This window comes from Toxorhynchites rutilus, chromosome 3, assembly GCF_029784135.1.
Source record: "Toxorhynchites rutilus septentrionalis strain SRP chromosome 3, ASM2978413v1, whole genome shotgun sequence".
In the NCBI taxonomy this organism is placed as follows: domain Eukaryota; kingdom Metazoa; phylum Arthropoda; class Insecta; order Diptera; family Culicidae; genus Toxorhynchites; species Toxorhynchites rutilus.
The window spans coordinates 317014829-317035478 of record NC_073746.1 but is presented as its reverse complement, the minus strand read 5'-3'; the positions used below and the strand labels follow the sequence as shown (position 1 = coordinate 317035478).

The 20650-nt window shown below is 37.2% G+C and overlaps 1 protein-coding gene and 1 non-coding gene across 2 annotated transcripts in view; both read right to left on the bottom strand.

Moving 5' to 3' along the window:
• Positions 1–829: 829 nt before the first annotated feature.
• LOC129775861 (uncharacterized) overlaps positions 830–20650 on the bottom strand; it is a 51672-nt gene continuing 31851 nt past the window's right edge. The window contains exons 2-4 of the mRNA XM_055781024.1: positions 1751–2197; positions 1321–1689; positions 830–1248 (exon numbers count right to left, since the gene is read on the bottom strand). Of these exons, the coding sequence (XP_055636999.1) occupies positions 1148–1248; positions 1321–1689; positions 1751–2197 (917 nt within the window). The 3' untranslated portion in view covers positions 830–1147. The remainder of the gene's footprint in view (positions 1249–1320; positions 1690–1750; positions 2198–20650) is intronic.
• Positions 4772–4918, bottom strand: LOC129780758 (U4 spliceosomal RNA). The gene has a single exon (XR_008744021.1). It is a non-coding gene; the product is annotated as a U4 spliceosomal RNA (small nuclear RNA).

Sequence of the window (20650 nt, the reverse complement as noted above, 5' to 3'; positions counted from 1 at the left end):
TTAACGTTCAAAACCTTGCACTCCAACGTCACTCTCTCATTTTCGAAACTTTGAAATCCCGGTACAGAAATGAAAGACGTAATCCTACGTCAAAAAATCGTTGTCAGTATTTCACACATTACAGCCCTGGGTTTTCAAAATAACAAATTTATATTCTGCCGACAATGACCACTCTGCATTTGCGCCATCAAGTTCCAAGCCATGGAATGCGCGAAATCCCTATCGATTACTCCGTTTGGCTTTAGCCTATTATCAGAATTAATAACAATCGAGCAAAGCCGAACGAATTTGCTACAATATCATTACCACTTTCCTCTGTAATCTACTGCGCCACTTGCGATTCGCTCATTGATCCTTATAATAGCCACCATCCTGGTCGGACAGTCAGTCCCCCGCCGATAAGGATGTAACCAAATCAAGTGGAATGAGTACAAACTCGGGGCGCGGGTTCGGTGCCAAATCTGCGACCATACCTACCGTCATATATGTATGGCTATAACCTATATTACTTCCATACTCACAAGTTGAATCATATCTCGGCCCCACTGATTGCAGCAGCCATTTTCGCCGGATTAGAGGGAACCATTGCGTGGATAGAGATAGCAACAAAAAAAAAAATCACCGGAAGATAAATTCATCCAACAGGCTAACTTCCTTATCAGTAATGGGCCGGCCAGTTGGGGGAAAACGCGATGAACGATGTAGCTTTCGTAACAAAAGTGCTGCTCCACATGTGTGAGTGTGTGGCGGATATCTCAGTCTCAGCGGAAATTGAAGGACGTTTCTTTCATGGATTGAGATAAATAAGTTTCGCGTTGTCGTTTTGTTTTTTTTTTGTTTCGTTATAAAATCTTGCTTTAATTGTAACTCACCGCATTCCGGTGTGATCATCTCTGTATGTACAAAATACGCTACGCTTTCAAATTGCACTAATATTTACAGTAAAAGTAATTGCTCTAGAACTGATGTGACGTGAAGTGTTGTTTTGGGGTTTGTTTCACTTTGCTAGAAGCCACGAATGATTACAGTTCCTAAATTAGGTGGTGGTAAGCTCACTCTCATCAACTTGAAAGTATAAATTCTAGTAAACTTAATACACTGTTATTCGCCGGTTGTTGGGAAATCCAACGAATTGAAACTTTTAGCTTCATAACAAGTTCATCAATAAGATCGAGAAGTAATAGATTGCACTTAGAAGGGTCAGGTGGTGGCCGATAGACGTCCGATGGTTTGTGGCGGTGCTTTTCACTGGTCGGAGGAGAAAAAAAGAGGTTAGTTTTGGTACGGGCTCAACTGTTCGGAGTCACTTGGTTCACTCACCCAGCAGCATTGCCTCCCGATTGTCAATGGTGGGCTGCTCCCACTGCAGAATACTTTCCTTTCCTTCCCTCCACAGGACCGGAGAAAGGCTGGCCACGCATTTGATCCTCATCACCCCATTCTCGTAGTACTGAGGTCCCATGATCACGTTCAGCCCCAGAAAGGTGGTGATCAGACCGTGCGGGTTGTAGAAGAGTGGATAGGACACCAGCATATTATGATCCATCACTAGCTGATCGTTGAGATACCACTGGAGGGTCGAGGCCGGGAAGGATCGACCGGATGTGCAGTTGAGCTCGAGCGTTTCACCCATATGATAGGACCGCTCATCGCCGTCACCACTGATTCTGGGTCCTTCCTTGGGAATGTCTAGATGGGAGGCAAATTAAAAAATCAAGAAACACAACTTTCGAAAGGCTGAAACCCTTACATATCACATCCATTCGACCCTCGCCCTGCACCGAATCGAAACTGGGCGCCTCCGCCGATATCTCACACCGATACACACCGGAAGACTTCAGCGTCAACGATCGCAGCAGCACCTTTGAATGGTCGGAATGGGCCGGATCCACCCGGATGCCCTCGATCTTGTAGCTCTTGATCGTCGGATTCGCCGACGGGATGTACCGGTAGAACTCTTCGTTGTCCTTGTACCACTTGACGGAGTAGATTCTCTCACCCCTGCTTTCCTCTTCGTCGTTGTAGTAATCTTCTTGGAAAATGTCATGGCGAGGACGTGGTCCGCGAGACTCCGTCCGGCTGCGGGTTCGATGGTAGCTTCCCCCGGCCAGCTCATACTGGCACTCCAGCAGGGCGGACTCGCCCCGGAATTTGTAGCTCGGAATTCGAACATGCTGCAGATGCAGCGGGAAGACACCTGAAAATCAGAGAACAAATTATAGCGGGTTGTTTCCAAGACACGACCGCATAGGACTAGTAGGACTAAAAAATCATTTCATTTAATCTGCTGGTTTTGTAGAAGCAGTTCAAGCAGTGGCGTCTCGTTCGCCCGTTCAGTCTGTTCATAGGACAGGTAAACGAGGTTAGAAAAAAAAGTTTTATTATTTCTCATTTGTAGCATGGATAAGGAACTATCAAAGGTAATTTATTTGTGATTTCCGTATTTCCCCGAATATCCCTATTTTCTTTTTTGTTTGGGTGAAACTTCTCCACCGTGATGAATGTAATCTGATGATTGCAATTGACTACACCACACAACCTGCACGTCACACAACATAACACTACGTAATAAGTAGTGACCACCGGGTTTAAACCATTCATCTGAACCCGCCGTCTCACAAACACTTTTCCGCGTCTTGAAGTGCGACAGCTATGTACGAGGGTCGTTCAAAAAATAAATTTCAGTGCCTCAGAAATTGCGGAAAAATAAAGTTAGGGCAAAAAACAAGGTAATTTTGGTAATCTACGTTTTATTTTCTATTTTTTTACATCATCGCCGTAACGTTCGAGGCATTTTTCATAGCGTGGTAGGAGTTTTTCTATTCCGAGCAGGAAGAGCGTAGCGTCCAACTTTTTGAAGTACGATGTACGATGAGACAATGATGCTTCGTCATCATCTGGGTGTACAGAATCCGGGCCCGTGACTTTCCCACCGTATTTTGCCGGTCGTCACGATTCGGAGCCTTCTGCACTTGGTACGTATGCAGTCCCCCTGCTGGTCCTTGGCTCTCGGAACGAAAGACTTGGACAGATTCAACTTTTTGGCCACATCCTTGACCGAAGCATTGGGATTCCACTTGAACGCTTTCACGACACGCTTTTTATCCTGATTAATAATGAAACATCAATTCTGACCTCCATCCGTTCGATGCTCAGAGTTTCGTAGTAACGTTCATGCTAAATACTTTATTCAACGATGTAATAGTTTACACCTTTTCCAAAAGAATTTTAATGTCTAGACTGTAAACTTTTTCGCGAATGTATAGGGGGACTGCGGGTAAGACGGGCATTGGGGGTATGATGGACAGGTGGTTGATTTGTATAGTTGTATTATGAATTTCAAATTTCTGTTGATGGAAACCCCTTTTACATGTTATTCTGGAATATTCAAATCATCCTATGACAATGAATACTAATCAAAAGTGGAATAGGGACCGAAAATCAAACATGATTCCGCACGTGGATGTATGTTTTGCGGCTTTAATATTAAGCATTTTGAGTGATATAATATCAAAATTGAATTCGCTGATGGTTATATTTTGTTTTGTGAGTTGACAGAGAAGCGATATTAGGTATGTACGGAAAAGTAAATTCATTCGTAAGTGGTAAATTTAAATTATTGAAATAATTGCACTGGTGGGGTTGAAATGGACAGTTACATTCATAATCACATTCAATGCATGATGGAAAGTGAAGGGAAGAATATTGAATTCTTTTTTATATTGCTTTCACTTTTTGTTCTATTTCAGTTACTGGACGCACAAACACAGAGAGAGCGAAATTATTTTTCTCGCGAGCGATAAACTTTTACGCTTCGTATATTATTGACCTGTCCATTTTTCCCCCACTACATGTTCGTTATATCCGCACCGACAAAAATGATCTTCTATCCGGCTTGTTTTAAAACATAGAAAAACATTTTTTTATAAAACATTTGGCCAATTATTTCGCAAACCAGTATATTGAACTGTAAGAAATTGCTTTCAAGTTTCGGAAAACATGAGTTTTCAAAGATACAATTGAAGTTTTCCTTAACATGTCCGTCTTACAAATAAACAAAATATTAGCATTGAAAGATAAAAGGGTCTCTTTCAAGGGAAATTAATTCCGATCGTAAAGGGTTGATCAACATTTTACCGCATGTTCGGTTACTTCACCTCGATATGTAGGAGAGATGGGGGTAAGACGGACATGTTAAGGAAAACTTCAATTGTATCTTTGAAAACTCATGTTTTCCAAAACTTAAAAGCAGTTTCATACAGTTCACTATAATGGTTTTCGAAATAATTGGTCAATTATTTTATAAAAATGTGTTTTTTCATGTTTTTTACTGATTTAATTAAAACAAGCCGAAAAGAATAACATTTTTATCGATGCGGGTATAATGGACATGTAGTGGGGGGAATATGGCCAGGTCAATTAAAATACGAAGCGTAAAAATTTATCGCTCGCGAGAGGAATAATTTCGCTCTCTCTCAGTGTTTGACCGTCCAGTAACTGAAGTAGAACAACATGAGAAAGCAATATAAAAAAGAGTTGAATATTCTTCCCTTCACTTTCCATCATGAAGATATGTCTTCATTTTGAAGACATTTGACTTACTGTGAAGACATTCGATTTTGTGAAGACATTTTGAAGACATTATGAAATATGTGAAGACATTTCAGTATGATAACGTATGTAAATTTTTGAGAGATATTATTAGCATAAATTTCTAACTATTGGCCGAAGAGATCGTCAAGAAAAGTAGGGCTTTTGTCTCAGTGTCATTCGCTTGCTTTTTTATCAATGTCACTTGTTTACTTTTGTTCTCAGTAAACAACGGAGACTTTTGACTCGGGTTTTTATAGTTTTTAACTAGCAATAATCACACCTAGGATAAACCTCAATGGTTATGATATCGCCACTGCGCAAATCTAGTCTCGGGGTCATTAACTCGCTTTTTGCAAACTTTTCCAAGCTTAAAATCAACAAGTATATAGAATGAAGTGCACAATAAAGCGACTTTTACTTAAAATTCAGGAGAACTTCAAACGGTCTGAATACATTTTTTCTCTAGAAGACACTAGTTCATTTGCACTAGAAAATCCGAATGATTTTGACATTGTATTTTTATTAATTTAGACCTATATTATACAGGGTTTTCCATTTCGGGCTTCCGAAAGTATACAGCCCTGCGCTGACAACCGTTTGACATAGCTGTCAACCAAAGCGTCATATCGTTAGTTGAATGTCTGCCATTTTACAATATGGATCGTTTTAGCATCGCACAACGTGTTAATTTTGTTAAATCATACTATAAAAATGATGAAAAACCGGCAAATGTTTTTCGAGCATTACGGACGGATTCTGGTCGTCATGGACGGCCTACAGAGCACACAATCGCTAATGTAGTGCGTAAATTCGAACAAACTGGATCCGTAGCGGATATTGTGAAACCTGTGCATCATCGTAATGTGCGTTCGGCCGAAAATGTTGCTGCTGTTGCTGCCAGTGTGGAGGATGACCCGAATGTTTCGATTCCACGGCACGGTGCTCAGCAATTGGGCTTGTCAAACACATCATTGTGGCGAATTTTGCATTTGGACTTGAACCTACATCCATATAAAGTCCAACTGGTACAAAAATGAGAGCGTGGTGACCATGGAATGTGTCGGGCATTCGTCGATTGGGTGAACGAACAACAGCAGCAAAATGCTGAATTTTCGCATCAAATTTTCTTCAGTGATGGGCCCATTTCGAGCTCGGTGGCTATGTGAGCACTCAAAATTTCCGTATATGGGGCTCAGAAAATCCACACGTGATTGTTGAGAGGCCATTGCATCCGCCAAAAGTCACTGTTTGGTGCGCATTATGGTCTGGTGGAGTCATCGGGCCGTATTTCTTTGAAAATGAGGACGGTGAGACGGTAACTGTGAATGGTGAGCGCTATGGCCGCATGTTAACCGATTTTTTTTTGCCACAAATTGAAGATATGGATACGGATGACATGTGGTTTCAGCAGAACGGCGCCACGTGCCACACAATACGACCGAACATGGCCATATTGCGAACGAAATTTGAGGGACGCTTAATTTCGCGTTTTGGTGATGCCAATTGGCCGTCCAGATCATGCGATTTGAACCCGCTAGACTTTTTTTGTGGGGTTATGCGAAAGACCGTGTCTATGCCTACTCTCCGCAAACTCTTGAACATTTGAAAGACAACATTCGTGAAGTTATGACCGAGATACCGCTCCATATGTGCCGAAAAGTCATCGAAAATTACCTGTTCTGGATCAAGGTGTGCGAGGAAGCTCTAGGTGGACATTTGAATGATGTTGTATTTCACACATAATGACATAAACCAAACTTTAACTTGAAATAAAAGTTTCATCGAAATTCGAATTCTAAGTGTGTTTTATTTCAATTTACTTTCGGAATTTAAAGTTGGAACACCCTGTACAATAGATTAACCTAGATGTTTCAAACGACCACTTCACAAATTTAAGGTTTTCCGGTTACATACCATTTTAATAATCAGTTTTATGGGCATGGCTTGAGTTACAACCAAAGCTTCAAAGCTGAAATAAACAAATTGAGTTATCACAGTTCCGTTTTTGTGGAGAAACTGGGGCGATATTCACTCAATTAATGGTATATTAGGTTAATTGTCATTTCTAAACTCATGAAATTAAGTTCGCAGTTGTTAAATATATTCTTAGTTCACATTAATTGAAATAAACTTCAAAACCTCAAAGCAAGTTTAGTGAAATTGGCTATACAACAATGCCAAATTATATAAACATTGAATAATCTATCAAACTTTGTCCAAATGTAAGCTATGAATTTTAGTTTTTTTTCGATATGACTGTGAAGTCATTTGAAGACATTTTTACGTACAATGTGAAGACATTTGTAAAAAATCACCTGGCATCCCTGATTGGATGTGATTATGGATGTGATTGTCCATTTCAACCCCACCAGTGCAATTATTTCAATAATTTAAATTTACCACTTACGAATGAATTTACTTTTCCGTACATACCTAATATCGCTTCTCTGTCAACTGACGAACCGAAATAAAACCATCAGTGAATTCAATTTTGCAATCAAACCATTCAAAATGTTTAATATCGAAGCCGCAAAAATTTTGATTTTCAGTTTTTGTTTCCCTATTCCACTTTTGATCAGTATTCATTGTCATAGGATGGTTTAAATATTCTAGAATAACATGTAGAAGGGGTTCCCATCAACAGAAGTTTGAAATTCATAATACAACTATACAAATCAACCACCTGTCCATCATACCCCCACTGTCCGTCTTACCTCATTCGTACAGGGTAAATATGAACAAATTAAAAGTTTCGCGCAACTAAAACAAGCAACACACATAAAGCCAAAAATTGACGGCTTGAAGCGACCTCACATACATACAAATCTACAAATATTTTGCACTCTTCTAAAAATAAACTTCTCAAAAAAGAAACGATTGCTTGTTGAGGTGCAGTTGCAGTTGTGTTGTTGAGATGTCATACTTGGTGGAGGGGGTCTTCGTAGCCACATTGGTTGCGTGTTCGCTTAGTAAGAGATCGATCGTGAGTTCAAAACTCAGAACCTTCAATTGACCATATTTGTGTTGTTATAGAATAACTACATCCACGCTACAATCAACAGCGATGGAGATCGATCCACAGTCGAAATAAGATCGATTCATCCATACAACTGCTCTGCAAGACACATCGGGCTGCTGTTCTATTAATAACACAACGATGATCATATTACCTGTCTCCGCTGTGCGGTGGTATAGCTGAACAATGGAAGAACGGAAGGAATACTCTTACGCCTAAATGGCTACTGTGTAATGTCTCATATGGAATAGGGGAGAACGGGGGAAGACGACCAACGGGGTAAAATGGCCACTCTCTAGATTTATTTATTTATTCATATCGTCAAATAAATGTAGACTACACAATATTATACACTATTGTTACAATATTTTTTTAGGTTAAATATTATTTTTGTTTCTTTTTAGCTATTTTTTATTCATTGTTGTGTCAATTATTTCGCAGTGCTGATTGTATATACGCATCATGCGATTGATAGGGGCGTTATTTGCATAATTTGTTCTGGATGTTTTGGTTAGAAACAAATTTCGTGTTCTTAGTTGACGCCTAGGTACATAGAAATTTAGTTTTTCTAGTAATTCAGCTGACTGTACTCGTTGCGAAATTAGGTCATTAACAAAAGAAAGCATTGCAAATTTACGGCGTTCTTTTAGTGTTTGGATGTTTATGAGCATGCAGCGTGATTCATATGAAGGAAGTGGAAATGAGGTCCAGTTGAGTTTACGAAGTGCAAATAGAAGAAACTGTTTCTGGACTGACTCAATGCGTTCTTCATGTACGACCATATACGGGTTCCAAACGATGTTACAGTATTCCAGAATAGGCCTTACATATGTTATATATAAAAGCTTTATTGTGTATGAGTCCTGGAAGTTATGTGAGAAGCGTTTGACAAAACTTAACACATTATTCGCCTTATTTATTACAGAGTTGTAGTGTTCTATGAATGTGAGTTTACAGTCCAGGACGACGCCTAGATCTCTAACTGTTTCACATTTTTCTAAATTTGGATTTCCAAGACATATTTGGTACATGTTTTTTTCTGCTAAATGTTATAGAGTTGTACTTTTTCACATTCAGTTTTAGTATTTAGATTTTTATCACACCAAGTATGGAATACATGCGTTTCGAAATGCTTCGATGTCGTTTTCATTTCCAATTTCCGCGAAAAGCTTCATGTCGTCGGCATACACAAGTACATTGATACGCTTGAGAACGAAGGAGATGTCATTAACGTACAGAATGAAAAGAAGAGGACCAAGATGAGAGACTTGTGGGACTCCCGAAGTGACTTCTACTGGATTTGAAAGAGAATTATGAAAATGAACAATTTGTTCACGGTGTGTTAGATAAGAATTGAGCCAGTTTAAGAGTCTTTGTTCCATTCCTATTTTCTGCAATTTGAAGAGTAGTAATGGAATGTGGATGCGGTCAAATGCTTTACTGAAGTCAGTGTAAAGAGCTTGTACGTGTTTGCCATTTTCCATTGCATTCAAAATAAAAGTCACAAAAGCCAACAGATTAGTTGCAGTTGAACGGCCTTTGAAGAAGCCATGTTGCATACACGTAATTCTATTCTTTACTTGTTGGAAGACTATTTCGTTGACTATTGCTTCGAATAGTTTGGGAATGCAAGAGATAATGGCAATTCCACGATAATTACGTACGTCAGATTTAGCGCCTGATTTAAAGATAGGTACCAAAAAAGATTGTTTCCATTTTTCTGGGAATATTCCAGTTTGTAGTGACATATTGAAAATGCAATGTAAGGGAAGGGTGAGTTCCTCAGCCAGGTTCTTTAGGAATATAGGTGCTATTCCGTCAGGTCCTGGTCCTTTTGTTCCGTCTATTTTTTTTAGTGCATGGCATATTTCTTGCTGTGAGAGATAGTTCACCGATATGTCATTTGGATATTCCGGTAAAAATGAAAAGTAGTTCCGATCGCGATTTTCTTCGGAAAATGTGGTATATACTTCCTCAAAGAAATTTGCAAAGAGATTACAAATTTCGTTCGAAGAATTCCTCACATCCTCATCGAGATGCATCTGCGATGGGAAGTTATTGCTTTTGAGCTTAGACTTTACGTAATTAAAGAATTTTCTTCGGGCATGATTTGACTTCAGTTTCGACCTTCCTATTATACTCTTCGTGTGCACTTTAAATTGCAAAATTTAATTCTTGGGAAATATTTTGATATTCCAGCAAATTTTGATGACTTTTGTCTATTTTGTATTTTTTATGTGCTTTTAGTTTTATATTCTTTAGATTTCTTATTTGAACGTTAAACCAAATAGGATTGAAACAAACAACTATTGGACAATTATAATACATTAATTTGGTGTATTGCACTATACTCGATCATGTATACCCATTTTGACGTGTGTATAGGAGAAACATCATGCTAAACAATAACAATAAACTTTTCAGATGGCGACGAGCACCGATTTGTTATTTTGCTTGCAAGAAATTTAGCGTTTTAGTGGTGGTTGAATCATAGCGGGGGCAAGGTGGCCACTATTGTAAGAGATGTGATTAGCCATAAACGCACATTTGAACGCGCTCAATTGACGAATTGATTGAGAACATCAGACCACTTGAATTGTTGGTGAATAACTCAAGGCGCATTCATGATAAATTTGATGTATTTTTTCAGATACCAAATACAATAATTTTAAATTATGATAATCTCGCAAGGGTTGCACATTAAGTACGTTATGGGTAAGTCAGCAAAAATAACACCTGCCACTCTTGTCACACTTGATCTAAAATACAACGACCTTGATATGTAGCACAACTTTGCCGGAAACAATCATTCTCTATACGCCTAGATTCACGAGTCATTTAATTTGGCCATCTAACCCTTAGTGGTGGCCAACTTGACCCGTCATGATTTTAGTAGCACCTTTTTCATACCTTTTTAAATTTATCATATAACATTATGATATAAAAAAAAACTTTTGGAAGTCAACGTGATTGCGGAAAACATTCCTGAAGATCGATGCTGACATAATGAATTGCCTCAAATTTGTATGTATTGTGTTTAATTGTAATCTATGCTTAGGGTGGCCGTCTTACCCAGTCCTCCCGTACTCGCTTTTGCGACTGGAACGCGAAAAAAAAAATCACACATGATATTTCAGCAAAAGATTTTTCCCTTCATAATGAGGCAAGAAAAAAACAATATGATTACGTCTATGCTATGGCTCGGCTCGATGTGTTGGCTGCAATGCTAGATGCACAGCGAGTGAGGTAATCAATATAATCTAAAATATTCAAATATTCTCTTTTCGTTTATCCCCCTTCGTTGTTTATATTATCGCGGCTGCATAAGTTGTCCGTTATTGACAACACGGTCAGGTTAGCACACAAATGGACAGAACAAATCTATGGGAAAATAGGAATGTTTCAAATCTTCATCAATTTAAACGATTTACAGACTATGGGATTGTAATGTACAGCATATCAAACAAATGCGATTAGTATGCAAATAATTAAAATCCGTTAGCACCAAAAATAGTTATAAACGTTAACTTTATTCCATTAAATGTGACCAACGTCAAAAAAAAAAATGCAGCAAAAAACATCCCCAACAATTTTCACTCACTAGAACAAATCATCTGTCGGGCGCTTAGGCTAACAATCTGAAAGAGATACTTCAATCGATACTTCGAACTTCCTCATGGTCTTCGAACTTGCATCGCGTGTAGCACGGATTTAAATCTTGTAACCCACTCCACTCCACTTCTCGATTTCACCACACGCGAGACGAAAGCGTGTTTCGCTGGCAAAACTTTTTCCTTCAATTGCAGCTTTTCAAAGCGCACATGAGGAAGATGCACTTCGGGCGATGAAAATTTACTCTCTGCTCCCGTGGAAAACTTGTCGAAATGAGTAAAGTTTTGCTCGTTTGGTTCGATCTCGGCGGAGGTGAAGAAAACCAAATGAACCAAACTAGCTGCCGATGATGGTTAGACAGCCACTTTGAGCGGCTAATGTAGTTTCGCTCGAGAATCGGTATTGATTCAATATTATTTGAATGTTTGTTGAAAGTGTGTCTATGGTATTTCCTTCCTGTCCGTGCTTCCTTCCTCCGAGTAAGATCACACAGTTTTGCAAGTTCAGGTGAAATTCATCAAGACACCAAATAAATTGGTTTTATTATTATTGCAATGGAATTCTACATGGTTCTTCCACAAAAATGGAATCCATATCTTTGAATCAAAAGTTGGATTCTCTCACTACTCACCCAATATATATATATATTATTTAATTTCATTTATTTTTAACTGGCTCAGCAACGTTAAGCATTAATGAGCCGTGTTCATGAATAGGGAAAAGCCTCTGTGAGTAGAACTTTGCCAATATTCTCTCTCAAAAAGGCATGAAAACCCTATAGTTTTCTCAAGAAATGGTACAATATTAGTAATTAAATAACACTTCATAACAAAATAATAATCTTCTTCTTATGGATTTTTTGATAGAGACAACCACCTCCTTGAAGATTGGGTGCGATTGCGTGCATCTGAATATTTTCAAGTTCTGAGTGATATATTTGGAGAAAAATGAAAACGTTAAAAACCTAGGTAGTGCGGACTGAATCAAAACGGCTGTCAAAAAAAAAACCAATTGAAATGCCAAAAGAGATCCAACGATCAGGAGTGTTATTTTTCTTATGATAATCAACACTATAAAAGAGGTATTGTTGTCAAGGGCAAAAATAATTAAAATTATAAAATGAACGAACTACATTTTTCCGTCAATTGTTTAATTAACCATTGCATCTCAGTATTTCACAGAGCAACGCATTTTTAATGTCCCCTCTCTTTGACATAACGTTTTTCCGAACGAAATAAAAACAAACGAAGTCAAAGTCACGTAAATGTTTACTCCTGCGATTTGAAAATATTCGATAAAAAGTGGAAGGAAGAGATGCCAGATGATTTTTTAAAAAAAGTCTGTAAAAATATGTGAATGTCTGGTAAAAATGAGGAAAAGTCTGTAAAAGTGTGCAGATCTATAGAAATGTATTTTACCGTAATTTTCAGATTACTTCAATTAATACTTTGTACATCGCGATGCACGTAAGATTGAATTTTGTATATGTATATATATATATATATATATATATATATATATATATATATATATATATATATATATATATATATATATATATATATATATATATATACAGCCATTCCATGCCAAACCAATATAGTGGTTCTCAGATCTTCGTCAAAAGTGGTAATTTTGTTCTTTATCGCAAAACATTAAACTCGTGTTTTTTTATTTTTTTCATTTGGGTGCCCATTTCCATTTTAGGGTGATCCAAAAAATTATTTTTTCCACTTTTCCCAAAAAGACTTCTTTCAAAAATTTATGACTTTCGAACCACTTTACCGATTTAGATCATCGACATATCAAATTGAATCTTTAATTGAGAAATATTGAACTTGCAGATAATATGGATCCTATTTTCGTAATTATTGATTGTAGTCGTTTTTTAATGTTTTCATGGCTTTGGACTTGGGGGCGCTATATTTTTTTATATGTTTTCTTGAAAGCTGAGAGTTTTTTACATAAAATATCTCGATATCAGAGATGCTATTTTTTTCGTTTTTGAAATATGATTTTTCAGAACTAATCGATGGTTCGAAAAACAATTTTTCCCCATTTTTCATAACTCATAACTTATGAACTATTGGACCGATTCATATCATCGACATATCAAATTGAAGCTTACGAGTTATTTTTCTTTGAAAAAATATTAATTATTTAATTTTTGTTTTTGTAATTATTGATTGAGTTAGTTTTTCATAGTTTTCTCGGTTAAAGATAGGAGCGCTGTATTTTTTATATTTTTTTATGGAAAGCTGAGGATTATATACCAAACATATCTCGACATCAGAGATGCTACAATTATCGTTTTTAAGTTATAATTTAGTAAATTTAACATGTTTTAAGTCTTCGATCATATGTGACTCAACTAGACCTATGCTACTAGAACCCAATCTTCCCGCAAGTGTGATATTTTTCAAATTTTGCTTATTGGCTTCAATTTAATATGTCGATCATCTAAATCGGTTCAGTAGTTCAGATGTTATGATTTTTTGCGGAAAGTTATTTTTGGACAAAGGGGGAAAAATGATTTTTCGAACCACTTTGAAAAATCATATCTAAAAAACGAAAAAATAGCATCTCTGATATCGAGATGTGTTATGTAAAAAATCCTCAGCTTTCAAGAAAAAATATAAAGAAATATAGCGCCCTCTAGTCCAGAGTCATAAAAAAATAATAAACGACTACAATCAACAATTACTAAAATATAATTATTTTTTCGCAAGTTAAATATTTTCCAATAAAAGGCTTTGTCATTAGTTTCAATTTTATATGTCGATCATCTAAATCGGTTCAGTGATTCAAAAGTTATTAATTTTCATTTGTCATTTTTGGGAAAATGTGAAAAAAATTGATTTTTCGGACAATTAATAACTTATGTGTTGTAAGTGTGTTTAAATGTTTCAACGATCTACACATACATACGCGCTGTTAATTATTATAAAAATCAGTATTTCTTCGATGATATATTGGACATACACCAAGGCTTTTTTCATCCGCCATGCAAGGCTATACAAGTTTTAGATCATCACACGGCCATGAACCATGTCTTTGGTTACAATATCGAACAGTAACCCATATTTCGTCATAAGCAGACCCGAAAGCGAATGTAAGTTGTTGAAAATAGAATGAAAATTTTTATTCGATGTTGTTTAAATACTCAGAAGACATAGTCCTGACCCTAACTTAACTATTTTTTCAATAAATCTCCTTGCATTTCAGCAAAACAATCTTATCTAGAACAGAAAATAATTATCAGAGACAATTTTCGTTCAAGATTTTTCCTTACCTGCAGAGGCAAAAGGGCAAAAGTACTTATGTGTATGAGTTCCAAACTAAACTCTGGAAAAATGTCATATGGTGAGTCAAATATCTTTGATGTGATGAATAGAGCCTCTTATTTTTTAAAAACCTGTGAAATATTGTTATATCAAAAAATTTACAACAAAAATTAGTGTTTTACAGATATGTCTGTAAATTTACAAACATGTTTGTAAATCTGGCATCCCTGGTGGGCTGAAAATTTATTGCAAAAAATCGCTTGAAAACATGCATGAATTTGCTTGAAAATGAAGTGGATTGAGTCCGCACCACTTAGTTAAAAACCATAGATTATTGGTAAATAATAAAATTATTAATAACAAAAAACAAAAAATTGGCGATGTAAACGATAATTAAAAATAACAGAGAAAATACCCACACATACTCATATTTGAATGTGTAGTGGAGAAAGTTTTGCTACTGACATGCGAAACCAAATCACATACAAAATTCCAGAACGACATTTACTTTCTTGGCGACTAAATAAAGAAAATAAACTCTTTCTGTTAATCTCAACAACCTAGAAAAGAGTAGCACTGCTTCATTAAGATCAAGATTCGCGCAAAATGCAATCCTAGTTGAAGGGAGTTTTGCAACTGGCACGCGAACCCAAACAAATCAATAACTTATTATAACTTATTGAATAACTTGGTATTTACAAATAATTCAATGCATTGATACAATGTCAAAGGCACCAACGAAGCCATAAAGGATGATCGAAAACAAACAATGTCAACTGCTTGGGAAAAGGCTGAATATTTGCCTCAGCAGAGATTCATTACTAATAACCTATCGCAAATATTTCCCTCCCGCTATATCCCCTTCTTGTCTTCATGTACGGATGGACATGTTCACCCGCAATAGCGCAATACGTTAAAACGCACGCACGTACACACACAAATATCCATATACCGATGGCTTGAAGCAACTTATCTCCGTTTTGTGCTCTTTTCAACAGAAGCTCTTTCTGTTGATATTACCAGCCTAGATTAGCTTAGCTGTCATCCTTTGTGGAGAGACTTTCCTACCGTCACGCGAAACCAAATCACTGACAAAATTCCAGAACATTTATTTTCTTGGTGAGCTGACGATAGCCTAGCTTGATGATTCCCCACACAATTGTGTAGCCCAGAACCTTAATGCAATGGTGTCAGTTTGATGCAATTATTGCAATGCTAGAGACATAAGCGAGTGAGTAATTTGGTCGTGTCCACAGCTCAATCCGAAACTAAGACATGTGAGACTTTCAACTTCTTTAGATCATTCGTCTCTAACCTTCAAAAAGGCCCTTGGAAAACTTCACTTTTTTCTCGTATTACTCCTCCACTCCTCACCGTCCAGCTCGCCCGGCAACTACTTTATACTCTAGGCGAATATTCCCCTTCGTTCTTCTTCTTTTCCTTTGTTGACGGAGACTTGAAGTTCTACGATTTCCCCTTCGTTGCTCGTTATTGACAGCTCTGTTCGGGAAAGCACACAAATGGACAGAACAAATGTATAGGAAATGAAGTTTAACCATTTACACACCATGGGATTGTATAGCATATCAAACAAATCTTAGAGAATTTCCGATTCGTTCGGTATGTAAATCGCCAAAATCCGTTCGCGGCAATAATAGTTATTAACGTTAACTTTATTTCATAAAAACGTGACCTGTTTTCTGATTTGGCACCCTTAATGAAAGACGTAGTTCTACGTCAAAAATGTAAACATGTTCGGGTGACAAGGGCTGAATATGTTGTAAAGCAGTGTATATCGCAGCCAATTCCGCAACAAACACCGAACAGGGTAAACTAATGTTACGGAATGTGGAGAAGTTAATATAAAATACCCCAAAGCCTGTGGAACCATTAAGACTGGATCCATCAGTAAAATAGTTGTGGTTGAGTCAATATGTTTATATCTTGACAAGAATATTGCAGACATAACTATTTGGCGGAGATCACCTGAAATACCAATCACATAAACTTTCTATGACAAGTCAAAATTAATAGAAGGATTGAACAAAATTGAAGGAATGGTCTGGAAAGCAAATAAAGCAGATGGACTTTCCAGGGTCAGAAATTCATGATACAACAACATTCGCTTAGATTGAGTACCTAAGGTTAGCATTTTTCCAAAGTTTTCTATCACTATCGGATTGAGTGTTTCACAACGTATCAAAAAACGGAATGATAACTCGAAAAAGCGCACAGAAAGAGGAAGGATACCAGCCAATTGCAGAATATGAGTAGGGGCAGCAGATCTGAAGCAAGAACTTCCATACTCCATAACAGATAGAACGGTTGTTTTATACAACCTAAGTCCCTGTTATGGATCGGAAAAAAATTATTCGTTTCTGACAGTTTTGTTTCAAGTAGCTTCCTACATACTTGAATGATAACGAGTACCTAATTGTTCTACCCAAAAGTTTAAGTTGCAGTTGAGCAGGATGGTGTTTTCTTGAAAACACAACAAGCTCTGACTTTTCCGTAGAAAACTCAATACCCAATTTACAAGCCCAATCAGTCAAGGGATTATACAGATCAATACTGTCTTTGCCCATTACCGACACTACACAATCATCTGCATATTGTCTCAAAGTACAGTTACCTGATAAACAAACGTCAATGTCATTTACATGAAAGATGTAAATGATTGGATTAGAATATGAGACTCGAGGGAGATCCTTGTAGCTAATTCGTAAAACTGACGAAGAACCATGGGAAAAAATCATATGTTTTTCACGCATTAGGTTAAACAGGAAACTATTTAATTTTTGAGAAAACCCATTTAGATGAAGTTTTTCAAAAAGAACCTCAATGGAAACTGAATCAAACGCACCCTTGATATCTAGGAACACTGATGCCATTTGTTACTTTTTACACAGATGATGTCAACCTCTGATGAAAGCAGAGCAAGACAATCATTAGTTCCTTTGCCTCTACGAAACCCGAACCGCGAAGGTGAGAGTCGGTTGTTGGATTCAATCCAGCTGTCTAAGCGACATGGAATCATTCATCTCTCTAATAATTTGCGAATGCAAGAGAGCACTGCTATTGGTCTATAAGAATTATAATCAGACGCAGGTTTACCAGGTTTCAGAATATCTATAACTTTGATCTGTCGCCACTCATGCGGAACGACCTTCTGCACAAGAAAAACATTGAACAATTTTAACAAATGTTATCAGGCATTATCAGGAAGGTTTTTCAATAAGTTGAATTCAATCCTATCTGACTCCGGAGCCGAATTGTTACATGACAGAAGTGCAAGCGAAAATTCAGCCATACTGAACGGAGGCGCAATATCATCAGATGTCTCCATGAAGGGAGGTGGAGCGGGGGCTGAATCTGGGCATATCTTCTTGGCAAAGTCATAGATCCACCTTTCAGACTATTCAAATTCTTCATTTGAATGAGATGAATTTCTCATTTGTCACTCTCCAAAGAGTGTTCAAAAAAGACTCTCGGGAAAGCCCATTCACAAAATTACGCCAATAGCCCCTCTTTTTGGCTTTCAATAAGCTTTTGAATTTACGCTCCAGATAAATGTAATTGTCGTAACGTTCGCACTAGTCAGATTACGCCAATCCATGAACGCATTCGATTTTTCTTTATAAAGATAGATCTGTACAATCTTGATCCCACCACATATTAAGAGGACGTCTGAGAAACGAATTTCCAGGAAAACGTTTCGTCTGAGCGTCAATAACACTATCATGAATTAAACCAGCTAGAATATTTTACTCTTCTAACGGGGGTAACTCATGAACTAATGCTGATTCTGAAATAATTGAAGAATATCTCTTCCAATCAATGTTTCTAGATAAATCATGCTGAACATTCATAGCTACAGACGATTCAGAATAATTTGAAATAGAAACGGTGATTGGAAAAGGATCACTTCCATGTGGATCTTGGATAACCTTCCAATAACAATCTAATGATAAAGAGGAAGAACAAAGGGATAGATCTAAGCGACTTCCGCGGCCTGATGATGGAGCAATTCTTGTTATATCACCTGTATTCAAAATTGTCGTGTTTGAACTCATCGCATATATCATAAATAGAATTAACTCTGCGATCTTCAAAAGACTCTCCCCAGCCAATCCCATGTGAGTTGAAATCTCCCAAAATAAGATGAGGTAGCTCAATTATATTCACAAGGTTTCGATAATTGAGCATTGTACTTGGTGGAATATAAATAGAGGCAATGCACAAATCTCTACCCCTGATGCGTGCCTGACACGCAAGAATTTCAATTCCTGTGACTAAAGGAAGGGGAATCCTGTAAAATGGATAGCATTTTCTAATACCTATGAGAACTCCTCCATAGGAATCATCACGGTCTAAACGAATAATATTGAAATCATAGATGTTTAACACATTGTCCGAACGAAGCCATGTTTCAGATAAAGCCAACACATCACAATTCAAAGAATGGAGCATTTGCTTGAAAGAGTCAAGTTTTGGTAGAAGACTTCTACAATTCCACTGTAAAATAGTAGTTTTGTTTGACTCATTCAATAAATTAGGCATCGAAACTAATGAAGGAGAGGAGGGGCCACTTTGAAACCATTTGCTTAGCTAACTGACTGATACTAGGGAGCCAAGCAGAAATGAGCCATTTCAATGAATCTGAAATTCCGAAAATATCAAAGATCCATCCAACAATTGAAGAAAAGGATCAACCTCCTGAAAATGATTGGGGTTCAGGAGCCGATTGAGAAGCAAATCTGGAATGACTTGACAATTCAGGGAAATGAACGTCATAGAGGATCCCCAACCAGGAGGGTCATTGTTGGAAGGAGCAGAAAAGCGAGAAGAAGCTTCTGATTGATTAGAGGATGATACTCTTTTTTTAGAAGGCTTGGAGGAGGAAGTATTTTTTCTCTTCCTGGCTCTTCCCGCGATTATTGGATCGAAAGTAGTATCCGATTCATCATCCTCTGATTAAACAGAGAAACGATTTTCTGAAACTTCGAATATCTGAGGTGAAGCTACCTTGAGTATATCAGCAAAGGATCGTGATTAAGTGATTGTTTAAGTTTAATCGAACGGGATTTGTATTTCGGACAGTCCTTAACTGTGTGAGGGACACCTCCACAAAGAATGCATGTATCAGCATCCTTATTGCAAGTGTTTTCATCATGGTCGACTCCACATTTAGAACATTAGAAGGTTTTAGTGTGACCTAACTGTTTGCAATTAATGCATGTCATAATTCTGGGAATAATTAATCGAACTGGAAGACGAAGCTAATCAATGAGCACATAATTTGGAAGAGAATCAATGAGCACATCATCAATCTCCTCAAAGGAGATTCTGAAAGAAACAAATGGGAAATATTTCTTTTCGTTGCTATCAATTATAAATGAATTCAGCTATGTTACTTCTAAAATTTTCACATGAAGAAGTTTTACATAATGAAAAATACCCTCTGCGTTTTCGAAATGTTTTAGTTCAAGAGATTTTTCCGAAACCACACCATCGAGTTCAACAATGTGTGCCGGAATATACACTCGATATTCATCAGTGAACAAAGATTTATTAACAATCGAATTAACGTCTTTGCAATCCGCGAGCTCAATACGAAGTTTGTCTTTATTCACTTTTGTAATTTCCAAGACACTTGAGTACTTAGACAAATCAATCTTTACGAATTTCGAATTATTCTGTTGGGTTGGATGTCGAATTTGAAAGCAATTGGTTTTTCTTTTTCTTTGGAGGACGAACATCAGAAAAATAATCATGAGGAATGTCTATGATGCTCATATCAACATCGGAGGTTTCATTCCCCTCTATTTACTGAGATAAGAAAGAGCATAAAACGTCTAACAAGCATAGAAGTTAAAATAATTATATATATATTGAAAAAAAAAATATGTTATTAAAAAAAAAGAAATAAAGAAACAGCTAAATAGAATAAAACAAAACAAAAACTTAGCAGCTTTATATTTTCCAGTAGCCGGAGATCTTCAGAAGTCCTGTTCCAAGATTCAATACTGCGGAAAGCTTCACACACCGAAAAATACTTGAGGATGAAAAAATCGTATATCTTCTTCGGGGAATTCCACTCGCTGAACAAATGGGTCCAGTCAGTCGTATGGCACCCGCCATGTTT